The sequence below is a fragment of the Euleptes europaea genome, chromosome 4 (assembly GCF_029931775.1).
Source record: "Euleptes europaea isolate rEulEur1 chromosome 4, rEulEur1.hap1, whole genome shotgun sequence".
NCBI lineage: Eukaryota > Metazoa > Chordata > Lepidosauria > Squamata > Sphaerodactylidae > Euleptes > Euleptes europaea.
This window is the reverse complement of record NC_079315.1, coordinates 69,722,242-69,747,692: the sequence shown is the minus strand read 5'-3', so window position 1 is coordinate 69,747,692 and position 25,451 is coordinate 69,722,242. Positions and strand designations below refer to the sequence as shown.

At 43.2% G+C, this 25,451-nt stretch overlaps 1 protein-coding gene across 4 annotated transcripts in view; it reads right to left on the bottom strand.

The window, feature by feature from the left end:
• Positions 1–25,451, bottom strand: part of SEMA6A (semaphorin 6A) — a 93,190-nt gene that overhangs the window by 53,918 nt on the left and 13,821 nt on the right. For all 4 annotated transcript variants that reach the window (XM_056847953.1, XM_056847954.1, XM_056847955.1 and 1 more), the window contains exons 4-9: positions 22,705–22,767; positions 21,777–21,878; positions 17,426–17,516; positions 13,041–13,160; positions 2,751–2,839; positions 1,644–1,861 (exon numbers count right to left, since the gene is read on the bottom strand). In XM_056847953.1, coding sequence (XP_056703931.1) covers positions 1,644–1,861; positions 2,751–2,839; positions 13,041–13,160; positions 17,426–17,516; positions 21,777–21,878; positions 22,705–22,767 — 683 coding nt within the window. The remainder of the gene's footprint in view (positions 1–1,643; positions 1,862–2,750; positions 2,840–13,040; positions 13,161–17,425; positions 17,517–21,776; positions 21,879–22,704; positions 22,768–25,451) is intronic.

Below are 25,451 nucleotides of genomic sequence, written 5' to 3'. Positions count from 1 at the left end.
GCTGCGTTTTGTGGTCCTGATGTAAACTTGTCCACAACTGCGAGGTATACGATATACTCCTGCAGAGATGAGGGGGTCTCTTTTGTCTTTTGCTGATCGTAGCATCTGTTGTATTTTCTTGGTGGGTTTAAACACTGTTTGTAGGTTATGTTTTTTCAAAGGTTTCTCCATCCTATCAGTGACTCCTTTAATAAATGGCAAGAATACCTTTCCTATGGGAGACTATTTTTCCTGAGTTTTCTGATTTTGTTTGGTTTAATGGCCCTTCTGATTTCATTTCTGGAATAGCTGTTTGCTAGCAGTGCGTGATTTAGATGATTAATTTCTTCCTTGAGAAACTGTCTATCGGAAGGTCTACCGGAAACCAACTCACACAGATCGCTACTTACACAAAAACTCCAACCACCACCCCCAACAGAAAAGAGGAATAATCAAAACATTAATGGACCGTGCAAGACGGATCTGTGAACAATACAGTGTGAGGTGTTGCTTGAGGGGCTGTGGCTTAGTGGGAGAACATCTGCTTGGCATGCAGAAGGTCCCAGGTTTAATCCCCGGCATCTCCAGTTAAAAGAGCTAGGCAAGTAGGTGATGTGAAAGACCCCTGCCTGAGACCCTGGACAGCCGCTGCTGGTCTGAGTAGACAATATTGACTTTGATGGACCAAGGGTCTGATTCAGTATAAGGCAACTTCATGTGTTCAAACAAATAAATGCACTGGGCTTGCTCCAGGATGCTCTGTTTCGTTTCACAAGTCCCATGCATCTCAATACAGTTGAGCAGCAGACATTCTAAATAAATTGCATTCAGAACCTTTGAGCGTCTTCTTTACCATGTTACACAGAAATATCAACAGTGGAACCACAAATAGCTTATGGATTCTCTGACCACTCTTCCAAAGGGTAAACTTATACTTCTCTCTGACGGCGAGATTTTCACAGTACAAATGCTCATGCAGAGCCCCATTTTACACACTGGGAAGCATACGTATACTGAGGATTTTGCAACTGACGTGGGCTTCATCACTTTTACATTACACACTGAGCAGCTAAGCAACAACTGGTGGGAGGTTCATGCCAATATGCACGAAGGCAGTTTGGAGCAATCCAGTTAATGCTGTTCCACAAGCCACTGGCTGAAGAATCATACTGTGGTTGAGCACTGCACAGAATACTGATCGACTTTGCCTGTGAACATCCTATGATGTCCAGCTACACCACGCTGCTGTTAACAATGGGCATATAAGATGGGTCACTGTAGGCCCAATACAGCTGGTCACTTTCCCATGACCTTTTCCCAAAACATTATGTACACACACAAAAATATGATGCCGAGGAAGAAGTAAAAATTCCCAGTGAGAGGAAGGAAAGGAAGTTTTCCATGGCAAAAACTAGAGTCACATGGGGTTTATTACTTTCCACAGGTTATTTTACTACAAAAACATTGTAAGGTTTCTTGTGTGTGGTTGCTGATTATGTTTCAGTACAAATTTTGTCACCCACACAGGTTAGTACGTTACAGCACTTTATCCATGTATAATGTTGTAAGAATAATTAAACACTTTAAAAATGTATTGCAATATTGTCAAGCAGGCAGCAACCCCCCTCCCTAGTACTAAAACAGGAGAAAAGATACAGGTTTACCTGTTATAAGGAGTGGAGAAAGTGGCCAAGACGATATCTCGGCCATTGATATGGATAACATGTGTAACCGCCTGCAATATGTTGAAATAGAAGTGTGAATCGCCTGGAACTGAACAGTTTAGTCGTGCCTTCAGGAAGGAAGTCCACTGTTTTTCCAGGACTCGCTGAGATCCACCCATATCATTTTTGCAGACCCGAGCGACTCTTGGGAGAACAACCTGCAGTTAGGGATGGAAGGAAAAAAACAGAAACTGAAATGACAGGTTATCCAAAAGACTTCTCTGGAACTCTGTCCCCGCCCCACCTTTAAAAAGGTAAAATGACAGTCTCGCATGCTTAATAAGATGCCATGTTTCCTATAATCTATGGCAAATAGCAAACAGGAGAAAATTCAGCTTTAGAACTGTGTGCTATGAAAGATAAACCAGTGACATTTCATACACAGCTAAAAATCCTTTAGGAGATTCAGTTCTCAGTCACATATCAAGCTCATTTTCATGCAGACCACTCAGCCCTCTATTTCCGCAAACAAAAGCACATTCTATATTTGCCATCCATGCGGCCTACACCGCTGGCCTCTGAGGCACGCAGTAGCCTCAGCATTTTTTAAAAACTATGCAAGCATCATCTGGCTTTTTATTTATGTCATTCTTTTTAACCTTGTAAGCTTTTAAAATAAATTTATTGTGCGAATAGTTTTTTTTAAAAAATGCTTTCAGTAAGGGCATTCATTGTTCTTTATGATATGGCCTGACTGAAATTTCTTTCCATTTACTTCTGTTGCTCTGATGAAGGACTTCCAAATACAGCTGCTTCCTTCCTTCAAAGTCAGACTTGTAATGATTATTTGGAGCTCTGAATTAAATCAATTTGCCATATGCTTTCCAGTTTAATGGAGAGAAGAAAAAAATAATAATTTCCCATCTTGTCACCATCACAAGCCAGAATGTTTTATATCAAAGCAGTGTAATACCGCATACCAACCAAACCCTTGCCATGAGCAGCAGGATCCTCTCAAAACAATGACCTTGTCATTGTGATTTATGGCTCTCATTTCAAGGTCATTTCTAACCCACCCTGGTCTAAGAGGAGTTTTCACTCCCTTACCTTTCCCATGCTGTGGTACTCCACTGAGATTTCTCGAAAGAAGAAATAGATGTAGTTGCCATAATCCAATGCCTGGACAAAGTAAGGCTCTGAAAACAAGTCAAAAAGTTCTGATCATTCGCATATAAATATGAAAGCTAGCCAAGGGAACACAGCCTAACATAAATATAGCAAAATGTTAGCTTCTTTTTCTTCAGGAAGACTTGTAGCATGGGTTATGATACTAACTACAGATTACTGTAGAGTGAAAATTAGAAGATTACAAAATGGGAACCCACATGGACTTGCAGAGGGCATCTCATTTCCCCCTTCCTATTTCCTTTTTCCGTTATCTGAAAGCACCAACAGACCCTCCTCTTTTCCTGCTTCCTTCCTTCCTTCCCACCCTCCCTGGCATCTTCTAAATAGAAAAACTATTGCTCATTTGCTCAGTGGCTGGTGCGCCCAGCTGCACTGTGGGGGACCTGCAGGAGGCACATGACTTTCTCCTGTATCCCCTCTTCACACTATTTCCTATTTCCCTCCTCCTTGCAGCCCCCATATTCTCACCTTTCCTGCTTCTTCTCTCCTTCCCATTCACTCACCAACCCACTTAGCCCCCATTTTTGGCTATATTGATATATATAAAGTGTTTTGAACCTGAATCTGCCAGGTCCTATTCTGAAACTCATGACACCACAATGGCTTTCATGGGGTGGCTGCTTTTGAACAGTAGCTGCTTACTGGAAGCAGTAGCTGCAAGCAGCCAGGCCTGGGTGAGTTATGTTTAGTTGGGTGGTAGCAAGTCGTCCAGTGATGGCTGGCAAACCTGGCCACAATGAGTTCTCCCTCAAATGACAAAACAACTCTGGAAAGGGATCTTTCCCTTTCCTTTTACAGACAGACGCCAAGGCTTGAAGGCTGGCAATACAGTTGTGGTTGCCTAGCAATGGCCACTGAAGACATTCATTTCTTAAAGCTACAGGCACCACTTATTTTATTTGGGAGGCTAACCCCCAATCTAATTTTTTAAAAAATATTTTAGATTATTTTGCAAATCTGGGGTATTTTTCATGTTTGCAGAAAGATCTGTCTTGTCTGTTCATGGGTCCAATCTCCGGATTTAAGTATCCACAGATTTGGCCTCATTGAGAATTAGATATATTGTTTGACAGCCTCGTTCACGAAGATTTGTGAAGAAGAAATTACTCATGATGCTGCTGCAGCAGTAATCAATTAAGAATGCAGCAGAACGGTGGCCTACCAACTCAGCAAATGCACATTTGGGGTTTTCTTCTTGAATCATTTTCAGCTTGCTGTAGAAGATTACAAACAGTGCTCTCTGCAGGATCAAGCAGTTCTTGTATGAATGAATGCACAGAGATCATGAAGAATAAGAACTGGTTTCACCCACAAATGGAGGACTGGTCATGAAAGAACTAATTTAAACAAACATGTTATTTGTGGACCAGAAACACTTCAAACTTTTCAGAAGACCCTACTGCTTACTGCTTGGTTTTAAAAAAAAAAAATCAAAGTAGCAAAGAGTTTCTGTTGTTAATTTTAGACTAAAACTGAATTGGATTTGAAAGATTTCTAGCTGACGACACCACATCCACCAAGAATTGTAAAACCTGCACTATTTGTGTGTTGACATTGAGATATGAAAGCCATGTTTTCTTTTTGAAATTGGATGTGGGTTTTAAGTTTTTATACTGGTGACCACTGAAGAAGGCCCAAATGGCCAAAACAAGTCTGGCCTTTTGTGGTTTATTGTGTAATTCATGTTTCATCTACTTGTATGATATGGTTTTTATCTCAGCAAGACTCATGTCTGCAGTTATCTTAATGAAGTCCAATTCTCAGGCCCTTTGTTTTTAATCATCAATCGATGCACACTGAATAAATATATTCCTTTTATTATCTAATTCTGTTGCCTTTAGCTCAACCCCTTTGACTTACAGTGGTGGATGAAAAGCCTATCAGATGAAATATAGAATTAAAACTGGGTGATATCTACATACTGGTGACAATACTGCACTCCAAACTGCCAAATGAGCTCACTCAGTGGATTCATGCAGAAGTTGAAAAGCGTGGGGATAGGACAGAAAAACAGAGTTTCACTTACCTGTAACTGTTGTTCATCTGATGGTACTTCTATGCAGTAACACATTGGGACTGCGCAGGCCAGCCACGGATAAGATTTGTTAGCTTCTAGCAAATTCTAAAGAGAGTGCTCCCCCTCCCCTTGGGGCATGCAATCTCCCCGCCCCTCGGTCACATGTCCCAAGGGGGAGGGGGCACTCTTCCCTCCAGTTCTCCAATCCGGCTGCCACGGAACCATAACCAGGACTAGCCTAACGGTCCCACAGCGGGGAAGGAGGGAGGGAATGTGTTACTGCATAGAAGTACCATCAGATGAACAACAGTTACAGCTAAGTGAAACTCTGTTTTTCATCTGAATGGCTTCTATGCAGTCCCACATTGGGAGAGTAGCGAGCTCGCTTACCAGGAGACAATCACCGGAATAATGAGTGCAACACAGCACGTCCCACAGCTGCCTCTCTCGCTGCATCCACATCCACAGCGTAGTGTCTCATGAACGTCGAGGGAGTGGACCAGGAGGCAGCTCTGCAGATGTCCCGGAGATTATCCTCGATGCGAAGACTGCGGAAGTTGCATATGCCCTAGTAGAATGTGCTTTAATCATGGGAGGACATTCCTGACGAGCAAGCTCATAAGATAGTTTGATGGTAGCCGTGATCCACCTTGAGAGAGTTTGCGGGGATGCCCGGTGACCTACTCTATGCCCTCCAAAACAAACAAACAGGTTGTCATCTTTACGGAAAGGTTGGGACCTCCTGATGTAAAAAAGGAGGGCTCTCCTAACGTCTAGGGAGTGTAAGGCCCTCTCCGCCTCCGAAGAGGGTTTGGGGAAGAAAACAGGAAGGACAATGTCCTGGGCAAGGTGGAAGGCTGAGACGACTTTAGGCAAAAAGGAGATTTGAGGTCTAAGCACCACTCTATCCGTATGAAATTTAGTGTAGGGAGGTGAGCAAGATAGTGCTGACAAGTCACTCACTCTTCTTGCTGACGTAATTGCTACTAAAAAGGCAGCTTTAAACGACAACAATGACAAATGGCAGGTGGCCATTGGTTCAAAGGGAGGTTTCATGAGTTGTGTTAGAACCAGAGAGAGACTCCACTGAGGGACCGGATGAGCAACCGGAAGGTATAAATTAGTGAGGCCTCTCAAAAACCTTTTAGAAAGGGGATGGGAAAAAACTGAGAAGGAGTCAATATTAGGATGAAAAGCCGAAATTGCGGCTAAATAAACTTTAATAGAAGAGTTTGATAAACCCTCATCCTTAAGTGACAGCAAAAACTCAAACACCACTGACAGGGGGCAGGAAACAGGAGAAACATTTTTGGTCTGAGCCCAGACTGAAAAGCGGCCCCATTTTGCATCATATGAGCGTCTGGTGGATCCTTTCAATGAGTGTAACAAAACCTTGGCTACTCTGTCAGACCACTGACCCTGGGATGTACCCTCCAAGTCGCCAGTTGTAGGTCTGGGGGGAAGTGGGAGGGATCTTTCGGTAGAAGGACGTAGTTCTGTTGCGCAAGTGACATTAGCACTGTGAACCACGACCTCCTGGGCCAGAATGGAGCGCTCACAATAGCATCTGATTTGTCTGCGGTCAATTTGGCTATGGTCTTGTGAAGAAGGGGGAATGGGGGAAAGAGATAAAAAAGGGCTCAGTTCCAAATCAACTGGAACGCATCCCCCATGGATCCTGGTCCGACTCCTGCCCTCGAGCAGAACTTGCGGCACACTGTGTTGAGGTGAGTCACAAAAAGATCCACTTGTGGATGTCCCCATAAATGGAGAATGTGATCTAGACAGGGCCCCGATAAGGTGAGCTCGTGATTCTGGTTGGGGAGACGGCTCAGTGTGTCTGCTAGAGTGTTGGACACCCCTGCGATATGAATCGCTACTAGTGTAGCCTGGTGAGCTATAGCCCATTCCCATATTTTGCTGGCTTCCCTGGAGAGCGAAACGGACCCTGTGCCGCCCTGTTTGTTCACATAATACTGGGCAGTGGAGCTGTCCGTAGCGATCTGGATGCGTTGTCCGTCCAGGTGCCCTGTAAATGAAAATAGAGCGAGACGGATGGCACGAAGCTCTAAAAGGTTTATATGTAACCAGGACTCTAGGGGTGACCATATTCCCCTTGCCGTGAGATGATCACAGTGGGCCCCCCACCCTGAGAGAGAGGCATCTGTAAATAGGTGTTTGTTAGGAGAAGGGCGAAGGAACGGAACTCCCAAGATGTTGGTATCGTCCAGCCACCACTGGAGGGAGGCGATGACATACCGGGGGATGGAGAATTGTTTAAATTGGGAGTCCACATTTAGCCGAAATGCGCGCAGAAACCAATTTTGCATTGGGCGCATACGGAGTCTAGCGAACTCAACTACGGCCGTAGTGGAGGCCATAAGGCCTAACAACTGCTGGATACGGTATGCTGTCTGGAGGTGCTTTCTTGCAAATCTGGACACCAACGTTTGGATGGCATGGCCCCTGTCGACTGGGAGGAACGCTTTAGTCTGGACAGCTTCCAGGCGTGCTCCTATAAAGGTCTGAGTTTGTGCTGGTTCCAATCTAGATTTTTTGAAATTAACCACCAGACCCAAACTATGAAGAACTCAGAGAGCTAAATCAACTTGAGCAGACAACTGGGAGTGGGAGGAACCCACCAGAAGCCAGTCGTCTAGGTAAGGGAAAATTAAATATCCCTTAAGCGCCAGATGAGCTACTACCACCGCCAGACACTTCGTGAAGGTTCTGGGGGCTGTGGACAACCCGAAGGGCAATACATTATATTGGTAGAATCTACCTCCACATTCAAACCTCAAAAACCGGCGACACTCTTCATGAATGGCAATGTGGAAATAGGCATCGCACAGGTCTAAAACCGCAAACCACATATGACCAGTCAAGAGAGGGAGGACCTCTGGAATTGATAACATTCGAAATTTCATAGTCTTAATAAACTTATTAAGGTCCTGAAGGTCCAAAATGGGGCGTTTGCCCCCTCCCTCCCGTTTTAACCTCACTACATGGGACTTCTGAGATGGCCCCTTTAGAGAGAAGGCATTCAACCTCCTGCAATAGCAGGGTAAGAGTCTGCGAACTAGAATGACCCAGAGGCCTATATGGAGGCAAATTACTAAATTCGATAAACTAACCGACGTTTATTATTTTCAACACCCAGGCATCAGAGGTAATGGAATACCACGCATGGAAAAATTGCGACAACCGATCTCTGAAATCTACAGACACATCTAGTCATGCTTGTTTGTTCTTTGAAAACTGCCCTGGGGACCCGCTAGGGCTTTTCTTACTCTGGGTCTACCCTGAAATTTCCTCTCATTCTGGGAATGGGGGAATGAAGGGCGGAAGGAGGGCCTTGGAAACTGGCCTTGGAAACAGTATGGGCGGGGCGCTTGGGCCGATTGTCGGCCAAAGTACCGTCTTCTGACGTCTGGTGCCTGTGGGGCTATCCCAAGTGACTTAGCATTGGTCTTATTCTTTTTAAGACGATCCAGAAACGTGTCTGTCTGGTCGCTAAATAATGAAGTACCTTTGAACGGAAGGTCTTCAATCCGCACTTTAGTATCGTGTGGAAGTGCAGACTGCCGTAGCCACGCATGTCTACGGAGGACTACTGATGACGCAATTACTTTGCTAGTAGCATCCGCTACATGTCTTGCTGCCGTCAGCTGTTGTTTCGCTAAGGACATACCCTCAGATTGTATAGCGACCGCTGAGGGGCGCTGATCCTCAGGTATCAATAGGATAGATGTTGACATATGATCCCAAAGGCAATATTGGTATCATGCCATGATGGCGAGGAAATTAGAGATGCGGATGTTCACCGCACTAGAGGAATACATTTTCCTAGCGAGGATGTCGAGCTTACGACCCTCTTTATCTTGTGGAGAGGAATGTGACCCCGACCTATACTTCCCTGGTAGGGCTTCCACTATAACTGAGTTTGGGGAAGGGTGCTGAAAGAGGAATTCTCCTCCCTCTTTACGTATTTTGTACATATTCTCCACTCTTTTGGAGGAGGAGGAGACTGAAGCGGGTCTAGCCCAGTTGGATTGAAGTATGTCCCCTATGCTCTTAATAATGGGAAAAGCTATGGGGCCCAGATCTGGATTATGAAAGATATCCATGATATCATCAATGGGACCTGAGTCCTCGGGTTTACACTCAATCTTAAGGGATTTAGCCATGCGGATTAGCTGCTCCGCGTACAGGCGAGTGTCCCCCACAGGGGAACCCGGTTTGGAGTCTCCCACAGCGTCCCCTGGCGAAAGGGCCGAAGTACGAGATTCTCCGTCCTCATCCGGAGAATATGACTCGTCATATTCGTATGAATCACCGTCTCTCGTTTGCGGGGAAAGTTCTTGCCTTGGACGACTGATGCCTTCTGTTGCAATGGGTGATTGAGACGCTGCATGTCTACGTAGATGGGGGCTCCTCAATAATGAACGGGAGTGGGTCCGTCTACGGCGATGATCTGTGGACGAGGCAGAATATGTTGGAGTGGGGTAACGGCGTCGAGATATCTCCTGGCTCCGACGAGAGGGAGATCGACTCCTGGAAGAAAGGTGGCGCCCTTGACCCATAGTGGAACAGCGGGGAGGACGAGTAACATCACGGCTCCGATGGTTGTCCCGGCTCCGACGGCTGTCTCGGGATCGACGGTCGTCACGGGTTCGACGGTTGTCTCGACTCCGACGGCTGTCTCGGCTCCGACGGCTTGAACGACTACGATGGGTGTCACGGCTTCGATGGCTCGAACGGGTCCGAGGGCTGTGTCGACTTGCACGGCTCGAACGGCTCCGGCTAGCTGATCGACTTCGATGGCTCGACCTACTGTGGCGTGTGCGACGCCCCGAGGACGACCTGCTCTGCGAAGCCGAATGGTGTCGAACGCCTCTGGACCGAGCCAGGGATAGGGATCGACGGCGAGAGAGCGACCGGAGTCGAGGTCGTTGGCCAGGCTCCAACTGCGAAGGGTGTGAAGGCGTCTCCAAATGCTCTGCAGAAGCTTGGGGTTGCTGCTGAACGCCCTTCCACGTCCGCTGGTTGCTCGATATCAAGCTGCGAGGCGGACAGGTCTACCCTAGGCTCTGCCTCAGCAGGCCGTGGGGACTTCGCACAGACCTGAGGGACGTCTGAGTACAGATTCAGAAGGTGCTGCTTAAACCCGTCAGGGTCATCCTGGCTACTGCTCGGCCGCACCGGCACAGCAGCCAGGGAGCGATGATGAGGAGTCTCTAAAAGAATGGGCTGGTTAGCCACTTCGGCGAGTCTCGCCGCTGCGGGTCGACATCGTGGAGAGGTCGACGGTGATCGGGGTCGAGAAGACGCTGCTACTGATCGACGACGAGGAGACATCGATGATGATTGGCGTTGAGAAGGCTCGGGGGATCCCGACGACGGTTGATGCCGAGGAGACTTTGGGCGGGAAGATTGGCGCGAAGAACCCCTGCCGAAGCCATCTTGGGACGACGGGACAAACAGCTTGACTTGGCGGCCATCTTTGGACGACGGGGCAATAAACTTCGCTGGGCTGATTAACCCAGAGGGACCACCCCGCTTAGATTTTCTCGAGGGGGGACCTTGACCCGAGTGAGTCTTACCCGCCGAAGTACTCGGTTCAGCCGATTGGCCTCTTGGTCGAAGAGATTCCTTGTAGAGATGAGATAGAAGACGAGTAGACCTCATCCTCAAGGCGTTCTGGGTGAACTTAGCACAGCTCTTGCAAGTTGAGGGAATATGTCTCTCACCAAGGCAAAGAAGACACTCAGCGTGAGTATCATTCTTTGCCATTTTAGAGCCACAAGAGGTGCAGTTCTTGAAAAGAGGAATTTTCTTGGATTCCATGGCTAGAGCACTAGCTAACATGTTCTCTCTCCGTGGCGGCAGAAAGAGAACTGGAGGAAAGAGTGCCCCCTCCCCCTTGGGACATGTGACCGAGGGGCGGGGAGATTGCATGCCCCAAGGGGAGGGGGAGCACTCTCTTTAGAATTTGCTAGAAGCTAACAAATCTTATCCGTGGCTGGCCTGCGCAGTCCCAATGTGGGACTGCATAGAAGCCATTCAGATGAACTCTGCAATACCCTGCAGAAGAAGTTCCATGGGCTCAAGTGGTCATCCCCCAGCACCATCTTCCCATCTGAGTAGTACATTTCTATCTCGCTCTTCCTCCAGGGAGCTCAGAGCTGTGTACATTTACTGAATTGCATGGACCATAATAGAACCGGGGACCACCAAGAGACAGAGACAGGCATCATAATGGGGAGACTTACTTAGCTCTATTTAAGATCCTCTATTGGCCAACTAACTTTTTGAGTTGTGTACTCCTCATCGAAACAATCCAACAAAAAAGCATAGAGATGTTGCTTGAGCATCTTGCCCAAGAATGGAATGTTAGCAACAGGATGGCAATTATGAAGATCTTTAGTTGCAAGAAAGGGCTTGTTTTTTTTGCAGGAGGGTCCTCACCATTACCTCTTTCAAAAAAGATGGAACTACTCCTTCCTGAAATGATGTATCTTTCATCTCTTACCTCCAATGTATTAGCACTGCCTGGCTAGCTTTTAAAAGCCAAGAAGGACAAGGATTCAACCACTGAAGATGTCAGATACACTCCCCCAAGCAACTTGTCCATAGGTTTGTAGAACTGCAGGCAATGGAGCACGTATGTGTGTGTTGTGTGACAGCAAATATGTAATCCTAACTCATGTATTTATTCTGCATGCTATCCCTCAATTTACATAGGTATCAATAACATCTTGAAAAAAAAAGCAGACAGCTCAGATATCAAAGAACAATACAGGCAAACCTTTTCTTGATATACATTCAGGATTCAGTGTTCTGCACAGGTCCCTATACATTCATCATGGCTCCTTTTCTCTATATATTGTTCTAACTGGCCTATTATCAAATATATATATATATATGTATATTATATATATATATATATATATATATATATATATATATATATATATATATATATATATATATATATATTACACACACACACACACACACACAGACAGGCAGATAGATATTCTTGTATCCTGCTTTGCTCCTTGTCTGTGGGGGGCGGGGAAGGGACTGGAACCCTTAATACAGGATAAATTATGCAAGACAATGAGTCAGAGAGAAAAGTATTTAATTTGCATAGTTTTCTCTGGGTATTAATTTTTTTAAAAAATTGTCAGATCAGGGTTAATTTCCCCCACAAACAATTAACAGCATGGACTATAATCACATGCAGAAGTAGTAAACTCTTGCTTAACTGTAAAACAATCACTATTTTAAAGAAAAAATTGAGGCTCAAGGCATAATTTCCAAACATTTGGTTGCATATCTGTCAACAAACAAAACTCTTTCCAGAACTTGGGAATGCTATGTATCATCCGTTCAAAACACTGTTGCTAAAGAATCTTAACAATGAGGTTATTTGCATGTGTGTTCAAAGTACCATCAAGTCACAGCTGACTTCTGATGACCCCAGCAAGGGGCTTTCCGGGCAACTGAGAAGCAGAGGTGGTTTGCCAGTGCCTTCCTCTACAGAGTCTTCCCTGCTTAGCTTCTGAGATCTGCTGCTGTCCCTCCCTCAATGAGGTTATTTAGAACACACAAATTGTCTAATTCAGCAGCACCTATATACTACTATATGACAGTCAAATGGCAGTTTGGTTATTTTATTTTTATTGATGGATCTTAATGTTGCAGAACAAATTCTCTACACCTCATAAAGCTTTGATAGCTACCTAGCATAATCAGAGGGAAGGCCTGATGGTTCCATCACTGCTCCCTCTCTGTTCCCAATACGCCATCTTTTCCATACTATAACAAAATTTATAGGATTTAAAAACAACAACTGGATGTAACACATTCTATTATGGTGCCTCTTGTGGCTTTCTGTCAATATCTAGTGACTCAGGAGGAACAAAACACACTGAAATAAATGTCCAAGTAAAGAAGGTAATTTAGTCTGCTCCACCTGATAGAAGGCATTGCTGAAATGAAGTATGGCTGCCAAGTGCTTTAAACATCCTTTCTGTGTAAAGATCACTAAAGGGGGTAAGAGAGGACTGGACTGTAAAGCAGCACAGGAAAGATAAGTAAAATAACCTGGCAAGGTTTGTCAGGAATCCAAGTCTCTAATCAAAAGTGCTGCCCTTCCCCTCTCCTCCTCTCTTTTGTTTACTCACCTTTCAACCATTTTGAATCATGCTTGACTGTCCGCAGAGTTGGGCTGTCTCCAAGGCTCCGGTAAATGACTGCATCTATTGCAAGGAAGTCTGTCACAGTGGCCGAATACAGCTTTCCCTCTTCCAGGATGGGAGTGGAGAAAGAGATAGGCACAGAAGGAAGGGACACAATTAAATTAAATGTCCTCTTTAATCAGTGAGATAGGTCATCAAAATAGTTCCAGAAAACTTTGGAAGGAAAATTCTGTTCAGTATCGTAGTGAGTACTCAATATTTGTACTTTGTTGATTAGATATATTTGGACTCAAATGTATGGCACTGCTCCATTTTGAATTATTCTCTTCTACAGTATAGTGTGACCCACCCAGAACTACTTTGTTGCATGGGACAGTAATTATGCATATATTTTTATGAATACACACAGACCAGATAAATTATGTGGGACTAGGGGCAAATTAATGTCTGCATTCACTTCAAAAACCATCATATACTCAGGTAACAAGTGTATTATGTATATCTTTTTATCTGCTGGTCTTGGACCATATTAAAATTATTGATTGATTGAAAAACAAGTGGATAGTCCATCTACCTGCTTAGTATTCTGAGGGAAGAACAGGCTCGTTTCGACTAATATTTAGAGATGTTAACCATGGCAAGAAGAACTCAGAAAATGATGTTGTTGTCTGGCCTCAAACACTTAGAGAAGCAAAAGGAGCAGCAGGAGCTGTTGACACCACTCCATACCAACCCATCCTCCTTAGCAGCTCTGGAGATTGCTTTCAAGCAACTAAGCTGTTCTGGCTGAACAATGACAATTGCTGTTGATGCAAATGAAGAACAACTGCTTTAAGATAAATCAACAAAGCTTCAGAGAAATGTGGTTTGGTGTGGGAATGCAATGCTGATGGCTTCTTTTTCTTCTCCAACTGCAAAAGCGGAGAAGGAGCCTGTCACTTCCTTCTGAAATTTCCTCACCCAAAACAAGAGAAATGTGTAAGCACAATCCTGTGAATTCCTGACAGATTACAGTCACATCACCTCAAGATCATTGGGACCAGTAGTTTAGAAAGCCTGTTAATCAACTGCAGCCTCAATTTCACATTAATGTAATAATGTGTTCATTGTTCTTCCTGTCAAGTTAAAGTCTTATGACCAAGATTCCTAGACACTGAGTTGGATCCTGTGGGGTGGATGCACAAGAGGGTGTGTGTGTCATTTTTGCCAATGTCCCTCTTCTTGTGGCAACCCTCCAATTCTCCCATGTTTCTTCTGGGGGGGGTCCCCTCACTCTCCAGGAGCAGTTTATTGGGGGGCATTTCATGCTGCAGCAGGAGAAGGGAGGCAAGGGAGTCACACTTTTGTGAACAGAATTAAATGGGATCCAACTCATCATCCATGTGTGTGTGTGTGTTAAGTGCCGTCAAGTCGCTTTCTACTCATGCCGGCCCTATGAATCAATGTCCTCCAAACTGTCCTATCTTTGACAGCCTTGCTCAGGTCTTGCAAATTAAGGGCTGTGGCTTCCTTTATTGAGTCAATCCATCTCTTGTTGGGTCTTCTTCTTTTCTTGTTGCCCTCTACTTTTCCTAGCATGACCGTCTTTTCTAGCGACTCTTGCTTTCTCATAATGTGATCAAAATACGATAGCCTCAGCTTCTAGGGTCAGTTCAGGCTTGATTTTATCTTTAACCCACTGATTTGTTTTTTGGCAGTCCATGGTATCCGTAACACTCTCCTCCAACACATTTCAAAGGAGTCTACTTTCTTCCTGTCAGCTTTCACACCCATACATAGTAATAGGGAACACGATGGCATGAATTAACCTAATCTTGGTGGCCAGTGTCACATCCTTACACTTCTGAATCTTTTCTAGCTCCTTCATGGCTGCCCTTCCCATTCTCAATCTCCTTCTGATTTCTTGGCAGCAGTCTCCCTTTTGGTTGATGATGGAGCCAAGGAATAGAAAGTCTTGAGCACTTTCAATTTCCTCATTGCCAACCTTAAAGTTGTGTAATTCTCCTGTAGTCATTACTTTTGTCTTCTTGATGTTCAGCTGTAGTCCTGCTTTAGCACTTTCTCTTTTAACTTTCAGCAGTCGTCGTTTCAAATCTTTGCTATTTTCTGCCATTAATGTAGTATCATCGTCATATCTCAAATTGTTAATGTTCGTCCCTCCAATTTTCACTCCAGCTTCATCTAAATCTAATCCAGTTTTCCTAATTATATGTTCTGCATATAGATTGAAGAGATAGGGAGATAAAATACATCCTTGTCTAACACCTTTGCCAATTGGAAACCATTCTGTTTCTCCATATTCTGTTCTAACTGTGGCCTCTTGTCCAGAGTACAGGTTGCCCATCAAAATGATCAGATGTAGTGGCACACCCATTTCCTTTAAAACCAGCCATAGCTTTTCGTGATCTACACAGTCAAAAGCTTTGCTGTAATCTATGAAATACAAGCTGATTTTCTTCGGAAATCCATACCCTTGGGAAAAAAGTGTACTTAGAGAAACTGTTGTACAATTGGCTGCTGATATCTTTTGTGGGGGATATGGAGCCCGCACCATTCCTGGGATTTGTTGCTATTTGCATTCCTCTCCTTATTTTAAAAGTGCAAAACATTTGTATCTCACTCAAGCTTAAGAGGTATACATTTTTGCATGACTTCTCAATCAGTTTACCTTTCTGACCAATATTCCTCTCTTCTATATTAAACATTTTTAAATCAAAGGTGACTATTGCATTGATTCTTCTAAACACTTTGCAGATCTCGTTTGCTAATGTATTTTATCAAAAACTAAACATGGCCACTTCGTAAGTTTCTGTACAATCTTAAGAAGAGCTGCACCCTTCTAAAGCAATGACCTTAGGGTTTATCTCTGCTCAACATTGCACTATTTGTCACAAAACCACCTTCAGCTTATGTTAAGAAAAAAAAGGAAGGCCACAGTTCTAATAGAAGGAAGCACATATATACTAAACCAAGGGTTTAAATTACATTGAAGTGTGATCAAAGTTCTGATCTGAACAAAGACTGAGGCTGCAATCCTGAAGGGGGGAGCAAAGCTCCTTAGGAGCCAGCGTGACCCTGTGCCATAGTAAGTGCCCATTTAACCCACGCCGCCTCCACAGGAGCATTCCCAGGGCATTCCTGGGGGTGGAAATGCCTTTAGGCATCTTCCTAACCCCTTTTGCCCCTGGAACGCCTCATGCTGTGGCGTTCCTACGCCACCTTTTTTGGTGGGGCAGCCTTGCTGCAATCAATGGGGACATTTTCTTTTAAATTTTTTTTTTTTTAAATGTTGTACATTTCTTTTTGGCGGCTGGGAAGCCTCTGTGGAGGCAGCATTGCTGCCCTGCTCCTGGCCGCAGCCTAACTGCCCCCCCTTCAGGAATGGGCTGTAAGTAGTCAGTAGAAATGAGATTGATCAAAAAAATCAGGAAAATTCTACAAAGTATTACGACACCAGCAACACCAATGTTGCACGCAGATAAACAAATCAAGTTTCTAGGATTGGATGGATTCAAATGCTGTGAGCCCATCTCAAAAAAGAAAACGAACAACTATTTATCTTATGGATGATAGCCTGTTACACAATCAAGTGCATTTTTCATAGCTGTGGGTGGTGATGGGAGAGAGGGAAGGTAGTCAGTTTTTGCTATGCTATACTTTCTGGAAGTGCCTGAGAAGTTATTCCCACATGGTCTCCACAATACTACTGAATATTTTGCAGCTAAATCTGAAATGGGATCATTGGGGTTCAAGATAACATAATTTCAGTAATGAGACAATTTAATCATAAACCTATAAAGAGCAAAATTCAAAAATGCCATTCTATAATCAATGGCCCAAATTAACCCCACTAATAAGCACTCAATTTTTTAACTACTGCAAAAAGAATTAAGAGTTAATTGCATTTCATTGCATACATAATAAATCATGATTAAACCCAGAGACTTCATTTCACTAGCCTTCCCTGCTACAGCTGGTAACAAACATCAAGAAGCTTAATCACACCAGGTTTGTCCTTTATTCTTCTTCTATTTTAACCCAGATCTATGCATAATCACTTATTATCACTACGGTCTCTGTGTGTATGTTTTTAACCAGAGCAGGATCTGATATGATTTTCCACATCACATTGTCACAGTGTTATATCAGCATACTGACTGTTGTACATACAACTGCAAATAGAGATGTGCAAAATAGAGAGACTTTATTTCTTTGGCATCAACTACTTAGTTCCCAGTCACATCATGCACTAATACTTTTCTTGTGCCCCCACTTGATGTCCCTGTTCCTGTGATACATCATCTTCTGGATGTGAGAAAAATTGTACTGAGCTAAGGCATAACTACATTATTTTTTCTCTTTCTTATTACCTGCAAACAATGCAACATTTGCATGCTTTGCATCGTAAGGGCACCTGGCCATGCCGCTGAACTCATCTCCCAGAAACTCCAGAGTATCCTTCTGTAAAACAAACAAACAACTCTTTAGGAAGAGAGTTGGTGGTCCCTACTAGGACCTCTGATGCTTTTCATTTTGAAGCAGTAAAGTTCATGTTTTTCTTTTCTTTTCAACAGTTTTTACTCTATATTAAGAACACTGCAATATTATCATATTACACTCCATCTGTCAAGAAAGGAAGCCCTTTAGTGTAGCTCCTGAATATCTTCTTTATTCTGTCCCGTATTTATCTGTATGTGGGTTTTTTTGTCTAACTGTAGCTCAGACTAAATGGTTTTTGACTTCTGCTGAATAATTAAGCTCTATTTTAAATGACGAGAAGTGTTATACAGAACAACTGTTAGCCTTGCCCTTGAAAGAGAAAGCACTAGGATAATGCTTGATGTGTGTGCTCATGTTTTCACATCCCGGGATTCTTCCCCATACTATTTATAATTGGAATCACACTTTCTACATGTCAATTCCCCTTTCAGAAGGACACTGGCAATGCTGGTTTCTACCACTGTCATACACAAAGCTCCTTTTTGTCTGTCAAGAATTAATCTGTGTAGTACTTGTAAATCTGAGCCTTAAATGCAACCCCTGGGAAATTAATTCTCCATGTGGTACCAGTAATTATACAAATAACCAACTCAGTACAAAGCAGGTTCAGCAGGTTTATAGTAAAGCTGGGGGGCGGGGGAGACTGTAGCACCTACAGGAGTAAGATTCATGTGCCTCAAGATTACTCAGCAGTGATTTCTCTTTTGTTTGGATTCAGATCCACAAGCATATTCAATTTATTTCCACAGAGGTAAGCTTAAGATACAGAGCATGAAAAACTAGTTGGGGATAATAAGCCATCTAAACACCATTAGTCTGATCCAATCGACTTTCAGTCCCATGTGCTGGAGAGACCAAATTCAAGCAATGGATGATTTGTCATCATTTGTTTCCTGTCATGTATTCTGTCTCTCTAGGCCCTCTGTAGGGAATCAGTTGTGGCTTTACTAGTATGGAAAAGTATTTAAAAGCAATGGTAAAAGGAAAAAGGTTTTGCTTGAAGCAGAACTTTCCAGGCTCGCCTGCACTTTTGCCTCAAGACAGCATCAAGAGATGACAGTAGTGCTGGAAAGGTTCATCTCAAGTACCCTGACACCAGTTAGGCCAGGTGTTCCACTGGAAGCCCTTGAGATGTCATTGTGCAGGCTTTCTGACAGAATAGCAACAGGTGAGGAAATCAACATGGATCTATATATTATGGGGAATTAAACATCTGCAGAAGTAATAAAGATTTATATCCCTCCAATTATGATGTCTCACACACACACAAATGATATATTTGCACAGAAAATACAGCTTCCAATCTGTAAAGCTCTGTGAAATATGGCCATCGTATTAACTGGAGTAAACGTTAACACATCTTCCCAAATTATATCACTGCGAAACTTCTCACAAGTTAAAAAAATTGACTAGTGCAAAACAAAGCCTTCAGCTTATATCCTTCTACTTTGGCTAGTGGTTTGATGAAAGAAAAGAGAGGGAATAAGGTTATACACGTCCATAAAGCACTTGAGGCAATGAAAAAAAAAGCTGACACTAATCAATAACACCGGCCATCAGCACACAGGGTCAAGCCAGATGCATATTTTGAAAGGGTGTTCGAAAAAGCTTGCACCTCCCTACAGAGGCTTGTTTCACACTTCAAGGACTACCTGAGCAGAAAAGCGTCAAACTGTACGAGCTCAACATACCTGACTTAAAAAAACCAAGAATATTAGCAATATGTTGGGTCATATTTAGAATGGAAAATGGGGAGTTAACAACAAAATGAGGTGTAATGTAGGTTATGCTAGAATGGACAATATAAATTACAGCATGGCATGTATCAGCCATTTGGAGAGCATATTCAACAAGTAATATGGCTGCCTTCAATGATGGAAGCCTCCTATGATATACATTTCAGAGGGCAAGACAAAGTGCGATACCTAAGTGTGGATGCTGTTTCCTAGATGAAATCAATTATACTTATTTCTTTTGCTTGTTTCGGTCATTTTTATCTCATTGTTCTGCTCTTGCAGGCTCTGAAGGCAACTAATCTAAAAATGCACCACCAAATATAACATCAAACCAAATCACATCAATTAACCAAAAACGTCATTAAAATCAGAACAGACTCAAGGATCAGTTATGTGTCAGGTAGCAGAACAGGCACTCCATAGTCAAAATGAATACAGTTCTTTTAATTCCACCAAAGTCTGTATTTCCATCAAAGAAGTTGCTCTACTAAATGCAAACAATTTTATTCATTTATGAAATTTATATCCAGCCTTTCCCCTTTTGTAAAGCACTCAAGGTGGCTTAAAACAACTACATAAAGACAATAATATCAGCTTTAAAATCTGCTCTTCAGCCATCCTGTAGGTGGAAAGTTGGTGAGGGAAGGGAGATACCTACACTAGAATCACTAGGTGTTAGGTGGTTTTTGAAGTTGGTTTAAAAAATCATTGTGCATAAATGGTAGAATCTCAGAAATCAGGAAAGGAACGCTGAACAAAGCCTTTCATGGGGCACAAAGATGGCTTTGGAATTACAAGTATGTCACCTGTTACTACTATGATCCTATTTATAGCTTCCTTCTCTATTGCCCCTTCCTTTTAGCAAAGTTCTTTTCAAAATAGTCCAGCTAGTATCCCATCCTACCTAAGCCTACAAATCTTGGAAGTGAAATCCATTAAGCAAGAAAAATACATATATTTATACATGCCCTTCAGAGGGCAGCCATGTTGGTTTGCAGTAGAACAGTTAGATTTGAGTCCAATAGCATCTCATAGACCAACAGGATTTTGGGGGTATAAGCTTTCAAGAGTCATAGCTCCCTTTGTCAGATATCTGACGAAGGGGCTTTGACTCTTGAAAGCTACTGGTCTCGAATCTAACTGTCCATGAAAACCTGAGTTTTTCTAAAAGTTCCTTTTCTTCATTTCCTGTATCCATTCTCCATGTACCTCTGAACTGTGGCCATAATTCAGGATTTTATGGGGCAGAGTTTAGAATCCGTGAAAGCTTTCACAGATGCTGAGTTAACATGGCTGATGCCATGATATTTAACATCCGACTATAAATCCCAATGTGGCAGTTGCTTTTATGGCTGCTTTTCTCTTTCATTTGTAGCATTCTTTATAGGAGTCACAATCCTGGAGTGGTTCCTGGGTTTTTTTGATCTTACCTTCAATGTCAGTAGGAGTGAGTGTTGTAATAGCAGTTAATTAAATCTTCCCTGCTCCCAAGAGAAGGCCTACAGAGGTTCCTCGGGAATCAGAGAGATTATAAACAGTGTACTCTTCAGTTTGTCTCAGTTTCTACGAGCCTGATCTAACTCCTGTTGATATAACTAGAGATCTTGCAATGATTGCAGGTGGGTTTAGTACAGGATTTAAACAGACCGAATGGATAAGGTTTTATTCATATCCAGAATATAGTGACAATGTCACCGGAGTAGGAAGGGGATTTAACTGCTGGTGCCAAAGGCTGTTTCAGTCAGAGGAAATCTGGGGAGATGAACAGTTGCAGTGGATCAGTGCCGACTACTTCACTTTTCAATAAGCCAGTCTTCTGTTGCTCTGAACTCATTACTGGCTACATTTGTGACTGCTGGGCTGGGTACAACTCCACAGCCAGCCTCTTTCTTCCATATGTTTGAGTAGCTGAAAATCCTTTGCTTCAGGCATCTACTTTCAGGTCTGTCAGGTTGAACATTTTAATTAACATCAAACAGGGGGGAATAACTTGAACGTACCAAGCTGTAAGATACACTTCATACTGTGAAGTATGAAGAGACTTACGCAGTAACAAATGCGTATTTTTGAAAGATCCCTAAATTGCTTCAGGCACACCTTTCCACCCCAGATTATGGTTAAATGTGTCTGTTGCAATCCAAAAAACTGCAGAAGTCTGATGTACTCATGAAGTTCCAGAAGCTTCCACTGGAGTGCCGTTCACTTCAGTGTCAGGGAATTCACAGTGGAACCACATGAGCCTAGCATTCCCCAGTATTTTAGTGCGCAAACACTTCAAACTTGAACAGATACATTGGTTAGTCTTACATGACAGTCTTGTCTTGCATTTCCTCACAGTAGCTAATGTCAGAAAAAGTGTGAGTGAATTTCTGATCATTTAAACACAGTCAATTTAAACTAGTGCTTCTTGGATTTCAGTATACCATGGCAATTTATGGCAATAGTACTCAGATGGCATATGCTTTTGTACAAATGCCATACATACCTTATAAGTTCTGCAGGAGGGACTGAAGGCATTTGTCCCACAAACAAATAACGTATCATCATTTTTTTTAAGGAGAACCTTAATAAAGTTATGACATTCATCCTGGAAAAAAAAGAAACACTTTTTGAGCAATTGTGAAACAAACGTTCTCATTTACACTTGTACTAGGTAATTTCATTGCCAGGATTACAATGGAACTCTGTACATAAAAAGGATCTACTGTGGGCATTACTTCAGCAATCCTTCTGAAAAAGGCCACAAATTGTCTTCCATCAGCATTAAAACAAACTGGCTATTAGAAACCATGGATGTTGTACCTGTTTCGGTCTTCACTGTTGTTGATTAGATGAATGCTTTTAAATGGTGCTCCTTTTTTCATAATGGGGTACTCTACTTTCTTACCCTAGCACAAAATGCTAATAAATATCAGCTTAGTGAAAAGAGCTTTGGTGAGATAAAATGGATGTTACAGAAAAAAGCATTTTAAAAAACCCTTCTAATTGTTCTAGGTTTATCCAGAATGAATAACATTTTGCATTACTGCAACATTTGTCTAAGAGCACTCTTGTGACTAGAAAAAGAAGCCCACACATACAGACAGAACATTATGCCAGCTCCCAATGGGAAATGGACAGTGGTGTTTAGCTCCTCAAAATAGCATCGAACAACGTCAGTATACCTCGCAGTCCCCAATCCCCAGTATGCCTGCGTATTTCTTGATGTTGCTGTGTCTGCTGTCATAATGTTTCATCACATTAGAGGCAAACTATTTTTTGCAAATTAAAGCCTTCAATAAGCTGATGGAAAAAGCAATCACTAGCTAAGAAGTAAACGGCGTGATCCATTCCGCATCACAGAGAGCGGTCTGAGATAACAGTCAAGGAACTAAACAAGAGTGGCAGCTGCAAGAGAAATGAAAATTGCCTACCTTATGTTTTCCCTTCATTCTGCATGTGTCTACATCAGGCTGTCTGGATTTCCACGTCAATTTCTGCCAGGATCAAGAAAGAAATCAATTAGAGCCCAGAGGTTGTTGTGTTTGATTTCAAAAGTAAGAGTCCCCTAGGGGAACTCGCTGCTGAATATATACTTATTGAAAGCTTTCTGCACTCTTTTGCCATGATTAATTCACCACAATAGTGGAAGACCACAGATGCAGAACACCCAGCTTAATTTTTGACCACTATCTAATAAAGCATAAAAATACAGTACACTGCAAAGCAAACGTACTAAGAGACAGACATTCTAAAAAGGGATACACAAGTGAGAAGTACTTCCTCTATCTTCTCATTGCCACTGTTTAGTCAAACTAGTACTTCTAATGCTATGAAGCCTATTTTTTGAAATCAAAGCTGCGCCTGGCACATTACCTGGATCCATTTGTTGAACAAGCAGCATACTGAACTCAAGTTAGCTGCCTTTCTGAAAGCATCTCACAGACTGTGAGCATCCCCTCCTATCTATCAGACTTCCATCAACTTGATTTGTGAAAACAGTTCTGTTTGAAATTTTGGCTGAAAACAAATTCCAGATTGGCTTATCTGTTGCTCTATAAACTGGATTTAGCTAATAGCAGCCCAATTTTGAATTACTCATACTTAAGTGGGAAGGAAACATTGAAAGCTGGAGCCATTACCATCTGAGTAGCTGGGTGTAATAGCAATGAGCAAGGAAAGTAAAACATAATTGAAGCGCATTATCGCGACCTTAATACACTAAAAGCTGTGTTTAAGATTTTGTACTATTTTTGTTCAACAAATCGACCCAGTTCTTAGTTATTAAGCATCTCTAGCAATGGAAATATTTGTCACTGATGCAGCCATTACCACTGCTCAGGTCCATCAATTTGCCCTAAGTTTTGCTTAGCATCACTTGTGTCTATGATGTTATCCATTGTTTCCACAAACAATGACTCAAAGACATGAGGTGTGCTTTCCTTCCAACTTTGGTACCTTTAAAGTTTTCCCTGTCAGAAGATCACATAATGAGTATTTCATGTAAAGACTTGTCTACATGGGGGGGGGGGGGAGAGAGAGAGGCTGTAACTTCGTGGTAGTGCACCTGCTTGGCATGCAGAAGGCCCCTGATTCAATTCCTCGCATCTCCGGCTAAAGAATCTTGGTTGGAACAAGCAAGGTTGGAACAACTATCTGGTTTAATTCTAAGGTAAAAATTTCACATTCAAAATTTCAGTGAAAAATTTGAATTTGGAGCGGGTCTTCTAATATTTCTCTGACTATCCACCAGGAATCACTGCTTTAAGGCGAGGTCTCATCCACTGCTTGGGCAATGGAGTTTGGCTTACACCGCATTCCTGAGCCTCGAGGGTGAAAGCCCTTAGGAGGCCAGGAAGGTGCTGCACCGGTGTTTGGGCCTCCCGTGCTGGCGCCCAGGCTACTTACGTCAGCGTTAGTGGCCCCAGCGCCAGTGTGGAGGCCTGTACACCAGGCAGCGCTGCCCCAGAACGCTGGCGGGGCCTTCCGCTGGCGTACCACCAGCGTAAAGGCCCGCGACGGTGTCCCGAGAGGCGTTCTGGCATCCCGGAAGGCTTTCCCGGGGGTATTCTGAAGGTAGGAGCTGCTGTTAGGCAGCCTCCTGTCCCCGTTCACCCTGGGTACGCCAGCGGCGAGAAGAGCGAGGCTGCGCCTGCTTTTCTTTATGGGGCGAAAAATCCCATTTAAAAATTTAAAAGCCGCAAAAAAGCTTTTTTCAGTTTTTGGCATTGGGGGAATGGGTTAGGAGGTGCTGCAGCCACATCTGCTCCCCGCTGTTCTCTGGCGCCGAAATCTCAGGAATGCGCTGTTAGAATCACAGAATCATAGAGTTGGAAGAGGCCATACAGGCCACCTAGCCCAACCCCGTGCTCAATGCAGGATCAGCCTAGAGCATTCCTCACAAGTGTTTGTCCAGCTGCTGCTTGAAGACTACCAGTTGAGGAGGAGCTTACCATCTTCCTAGGCAGCTGATTCCACTGTTGAGATACTCCCCGTGTAAAAAATATTTTCCCTAATATCCTGATGGTACTTTTCCACCCATAATTTAAACCCATTATTGCGAGTCCTATCCTCTGCTGCCAACAGGAACAGCTCCCTGCCCTCCTTCAAATACAGTCCTTCAAATACTTAAAGAGAGCAATCATGTCCCCACTCAACCTCCTCTTCTCCAGAAGAATTGTGCTTCTGAATGCACAAGACGTGAGTGGAGGGTTTTTGTCTCACTTCCCCATCTGAATGAGTGGCTGTATTCAGCACTCCAAATCGGCACAACACAGTGATAATAATCTGCATCTTCCCACTAGGACCCCTGTGATTATCAAGAACATTGTGTTCCCTGGTCTCGACCCACTGAAACAGCCTGGGATGTCAGATAGTCTGATCTTGGTGTTGTATATAAGAGCTCTTGGGACTTTATCTAGGCTCTCTTGGACCCACTGAGGATAGCTGCCACCAGAGATGGCTACACTGCTAAATCCGCAAGACAAGGTGATGGTCCTCCCTACAGGCACAGCTTGGTGGACCTGTGCTCTGACACAGTATAAGGCAGCTGCATATGTTTTAAAAACCAACACCAAAAAGTATTTCCATTTCCATTTTGCTTTTAGTTTATTATGGTTAGAATATGGATATTCTTACAGGTCATTCAGTGCAACCTGAAGAGGATTTTGTTTAGTATATA